A 5,000-nucleotide genomic window follows, 5' to 3' on the forward strand; every position below is an offset into this window, starting at 1 on the left:
TTCTCCAATAGCATAGAGGACTTCCTTGAAGTACCTAGAAACTGTCTCAGTCGATCTTCTCCATGTGCTATGGATGACTCGAAATCGTTGGTTGTGCCCAACAACATGAAGGAACATATCCACTTGCTCTTCGATACAGGTGTGGATGTTGTCCTTGAGGAACTGCCTACCCCTTAATGTGTTCACGAGTTGGTTGAAAGCAACTTTTTTCATCCTTAACATGTCCACAGATTCCACATCGCCATTGTTGTACATGTAGTTCAGATTGTTCATCATCTCTCTCTCATTGACAAACTTTGGTGCATCTATCACGCTGGGCGTAGTGTAGCGACAGATGACTCTCGTGTGCATACAGAACACACATACCTGAATCACAGCTATGAGGGCACCCGCTTGAACAAACATGTTCTGCAGGTCAGCCTAGGTGTTGTATTATGATCCAAATTCATATTCTAAAGGGAGGCTAACTTCTGACTCCGCGGTACGGTACAGATCGTTGGCACAACCTATATATACATCTTGTAAGCCACCGGCTAGGGTTTATCAGAATATAAGATAACCCACGACGTTTGTAAACACTCCCCAATATAGTGAAGTTTTACTGGCTGTCGCCCGTGGTTTTTTCTCCTTCTGTGTTGGAAGGGGTTTTCCACGTTAAATCTCGTGTCTCCGCTGCGTTTTTCTTTATTGTTCTTCGTTATTTGCTTGTCGCTTTTATAACACTAGGCATTTTGATGTGGCAAAATTAGGAGCTAAATTGGCACGAATCTAGGCTAAATCGGCGTGTATCTACACTAAATCAGTAACAGTTGGGGCCAGAGTAGGTTGCTCGATCTTACATTCTTCTTGGAAGGGCATCCTCACCTTGCCGGAGCCAGAGATGAAGGGGATGGAGGGAGGGACGGGTCGCTGCTCCAGGAGATTTGGAACTCGCAAACCAGCTAAACAGCGCGATAGAGAGGTTGCGGGAGACGGCTCCATAGATCTCCGCCGCAGATCTAGCTCACCGCCGCCATCACATATCTAGATCACTGCCGCCATCATATTTTAGATCATTTTAAACATTATGTGATGCAGTTTTTCAATGTGACCTTGCAAATCAATCAACCGTTTTTCGACTCAGCAGAAACGATCTCCTCCAAACAGGCTCTTCATTGCAGTGTTGCCCATCACTCACGGTACCACAGAGCACTGCCTGACCTGCCTCTGGATAGCTTCTCCATCAAGCCGTGCTGTGCAAGCAGTGCAGGCCGCAGGGGCCGCAGCGGTACGCACGTACGTACTTGCCCGAAATCAGGTCGCTTCTTTACTCGACGTTTTTACATCGACACATTGATACGCAGCTGCTGTACTCTCTACTCTCTACTCCCTCCGTCCACAAATAAGTGTACATCTAGATTTTTGGATAAGTCAAACTTGTTTAATTTTGACCAACTTATTATAAAAAATTATACGCATATGTGACATTAGATTACTATATTATGAAACTACATTTCAAGGTGGATCTAGTGATACTAATCTAGTGTCATAAATGCTGTTGCTTTTTCCTAAAAAGGTGGTCAAATGTAATAAAATTTGACTTCTCAAAAAACCTAGATGTACACTTATTTGTGGACGGAGGGAGTAGACGGTACGGTACATACACACTCTGATGTTTACTTTACTTTTCTACCACACCACCTTTCACGCTTTGCTCTTTACCGTGCCCCGTACGCCCAGCTGTAGCCAGCTGGGCGGAGGATCGTACTGACGGGAATGAATGATGCGTCTACTGTTGGGCCGCAGCTAGAGCGAGCGAGAGAGCGGCAATGGCCCCAATGCCGCGAAAGTTGCCAAAGAAATCATCATCGCAGAGCTGCTGGCCCTACTGCTACGCGGGGCCACGTCGCCCAACGGCTACCTTGGCTTCCGACGTGGCGCCCTCGTGTCACGTGCCACTCTTCCCCCGCAAGCCAGGTTCGTCTCCCTCCCCGGCTATATAACGCGAGCGGAGGAACCGGTCTAGTCGATCAAGCTCGGTTCACCACAGAGCAGAGGAAGTGTAGAGCAGAGACCGCTGCGAGTTTGCTACAATGGCATCGTTGAAGAAGGGCGTCCTGGCCGCGGCGTTCGTGGTTGCGTTGGTGTTCGCCGTGGCGGCGGTGGCGGTGGCGGCGAGCAAGTTCGACGGTGTGGTGCAGCCGAGCTGGGCCAACGACCACGTCGTCTACGAGGGCGACCTCCTCAAGCTCCGACTCGACAGCTCCTCAGGTAACATTCAGCCCCGGCCGTGCTCGTTTCAGGCCACATTTGGCAGTTCTTCTTTTGCTGACGCTTCCTTGTTTCTGCATTTGGGTTCAACAGGCGGGGGATTCGCGAGCAAGAACAGGTTCCTGTATGGCAAGGCCACCGCCGATTTGAAGCTTGTGCCTGGGGACTCCGCCGGCGTCGTCACGGCTTTCTATGTGAGTGAGTGCAGGCTTTGCATTGCTCCTTGCTCACTTTTGCCGTTTTCAGCTGCTCTCTCAACTGCACCATTCATTCTACTTGCATCTTGCAATGTTAATTCCATTTTAGGATTAATAATCTGTAAAATACTGAAACGGGGATGGAAATTGATGGATGCATGACACCACCGGGTGGTAATTCCAATGCTGGGAACATGCTTGAAATGTCTGTCAGGTTCAGCGATGGGCCTGCCTGAAATGTCTTATCAGGTTCAGGGGAAGCGGCCAAGAACCAATTTCCATCAAACAGAGCACGTGAACAAGCTCAGTAACAGGACAACTTTCTTAAAAGCATCAACTTTCTTTTAACAAATCAACCTGAATGAAAGAGTTACCACAGCCCCATCTGATTTACCAGCTGTTTTGAGTGTTTGCGTCTTCAACCTTGGCTACAGACTAATTTCGCTCATGTTTGGTCGACTGCAGCTGTCGTCTGCCGGGGACAAGCACAACGAGTTCGACTTCGAGTTCCTGGGCAACGTCACCGGCGAGCCCTACCTGGTGCAGACCAACCTCTACATCGACGGCGTCGGCAACCGGGAGCAGCGCATCGACCTCTGGTTCGACCCCACCACCGACTTCCACACATACTCCGTGCTCTGGAACCCCAGCCAGGTCGTCTTCCTCGTCGACGACACGCCCATCCGCGTCTACGAGAACAAGACCGCCACCACCAAGGGCCACCACCACCACCGCAACGGGACGAACACCACCACCTCCTCCGCGGACATCGCTTTCCCGTCCCCGCAGCCCATGGCGGTGTACAGCTCCATCTGGAACGCGGACGACTGGGCCACCCGCGGGGGGCTCGTCAAGACGGACTGGTCCCACGCGCCCTTCGTCGCCACCTTCCGGGACGTCAGCGTCGAGGGCTGCGCCTGGGCGCCCGACGCCGCCGACTCCGACGCCGGCGAGGTGGCGCGATGCACGGGCACCCAGTGGGGCAAGGAGGGCAGGTACTGGTGGAAGGAGAAGGACATGCAGGAGCTCTCCGTGCACCAGACGCACCAGCTCGTCTGGGCGCGCGCGCACCACCTCGTCTACGACTACTGCGTCGACACCGACCGGTTCCCAGTCCAGCCGCCAGAGTGCGCTGGCCGCTGATCATCTCTCGCGTCGCCGGTTGGTTTCTTAATTAGGATGGATCCATGAGTTCCATGGATCGGATGCACCTGCTGGTTTACTTCATTTCACTATGTCGTCCATTTAGGTCTCTCTCATTCTCTCGGTCGTGCTGGTTATCTGCCGTGTAGTTTATCTTGTTATGTGGGGGTGTCTTCTGTACAAATTCGTCCCTGGAAGAATATGATGGTGCATCGTCTCTTCTCAAAATCTGGTTTCTTGTGTTCCATATTTCGAGCAAAATGCTCCCCATTGATACTGTGTTGGTCAGTGTAATCATCCCCAATCCAGTACTGGCCCTGCTCTAAGCTAGATCCAGTACCACTTTGCTACACTCTAATCAAGGGCAGTAATAACTGAGTAAATAGAGGGTACAGTTCAAGCGTGGTCCTTCCAAGCAGTACGTAGATGCACTGTCTTGGTTGCAGGAAACGCCCAAAAGGATAAGGCGTCAGTACTCATCACCATTGATCAGCATTGAGCTCACAAGTCAATAAAAACAATGGCTCGGACTTTGGACGCATCAGCAAGCTTGTGTGAATCTGATCACGGGCTAGAGTACCCCCTCCATCTTTTCACCATGCTTGCTTTGGTCTGAGTGGGACCAAGCCTTTTCTTTTCTTAGCTTTTGCAGAGCCGGCTGCCATGATGTATGTAGCCGGCTGCCATGATGTATGTAGCTCGACCTGTCTTTCTTCAGACTTTGAAGCGACACCACTACGCTGGGTACATAGCGAGTGAGTGAGTGCACATTCCTTCCATGGATTGGATTCGACATTACCGATCAGGCAGTACCTAAAGACGTCGCGTCTCTCTTCTTCAGGGAGAAGAAGAGGAACCTGTGGGGGCATGTGGACTGGAGTGCCGCATGTGTAGCACCGAAAAGGATAAACACATGGCCTGTAAGTTGCTAGGGCGAAATAATGCAGGCAAAATTATCTCTGAACTGGCAGCTACTGTGATCCCCGAGCTGTTTCGTTTTGAAAATGTAGGATTTTTTCCAGGAAGAGACTTAAAACCCTCCCATGTCTAGCATCTCCACCTGCCGCCCTCAAATAGACCGCGCTGCCGTATGTGGGTCACTGGCATAACATACTCTATTTGGGGATGCTGCTCCCACACCGGCGCCTCCATACGCCAGCCCTGATAGAATTTGAAACTTGGAATGTCATTTAAAACCAAAATTCATATGAAATTTATTTAAAAGTAACTCGAATTTAAATCTAAATAAAACTTAAACTTCACCCTAATCTATTGGCCGTCGATTGGGGCGCGCGACGGCCTGACTCGTCGTCGTTCTTCGCCTTTGCCGCCTGCGTCCATGCTCGCCTCTCGGCCCTTGCTTCGCGCATCTAGCGGTGAAGCATGGCAGCCGGCGTCGCAGGAGCTTGC

The 5,000-nt window shown here is 51.0% G+C and overlaps 1 protein-coding gene across 1 annotated transcript; it reads left to right on the top strand.

The window, feature by feature from the left end:
• The first annotated feature begins 2,072 nt into the window (after nt 1-2,072).
• LOC124679365 (xyloglucan endotransglucosylase protein 6-like) lies at nt 2,073-3,590 on the top strand. Its single transcript, XM_047215140.1, has 3 exons — nt 2,073-2,250; nt 2,344-2,444; nt 2,913-3,590. The coding sequence occupies exons 1-3, from the start codon at nt 2,073-2,075 to the stop codon at nt 3,588-3,590; spliced, it is 957 nt and encodes a 318-aa protein (XP_047071096.1).
• The last annotated feature ends 1,410 nt before the right edge of the window (nt 3,591-5,000 follow it).

The sequence above is a fragment of the Lolium rigidum genome, chromosome 7 (assembly GCF_022539505.1).
Source record: "Lolium rigidum isolate FL_2022 chromosome 7, APGP_CSIRO_Lrig_0.1, whole genome shotgun sequence".
Taxonomy (NCBI): Eukaryota; Viridiplantae; Streptophyta; class Magnoliopsida; order Poales; family Poaceae; genus Lolium; species Lolium rigidum.

Bases quoted from the DNA above. Each gene is read 5' to 3' on its own strand.
- LOC124679365 (XM_047215140.1), top strand. From the start codon at position 2,073: ATGGCATCGTTGAAGAAGGGCGTCCTGGCCGCGGCGTTCGTGGTTGCG. The intron at 2,251-2,343 runs GTAACATTCAGC...TGGGTTCAACAG, and splicing joins CCGACTCGACAGCTCCTCAG to GCGGGGGATTCGCGAGCAAG. The intron at 2,445-2,912 runs GTGAGTGAGTGC...GGTCGACTGCAG, and splicing joins GCGTCGTCACGGCTTTCTAT to CTGTCGTCTGCCGGGGACAA.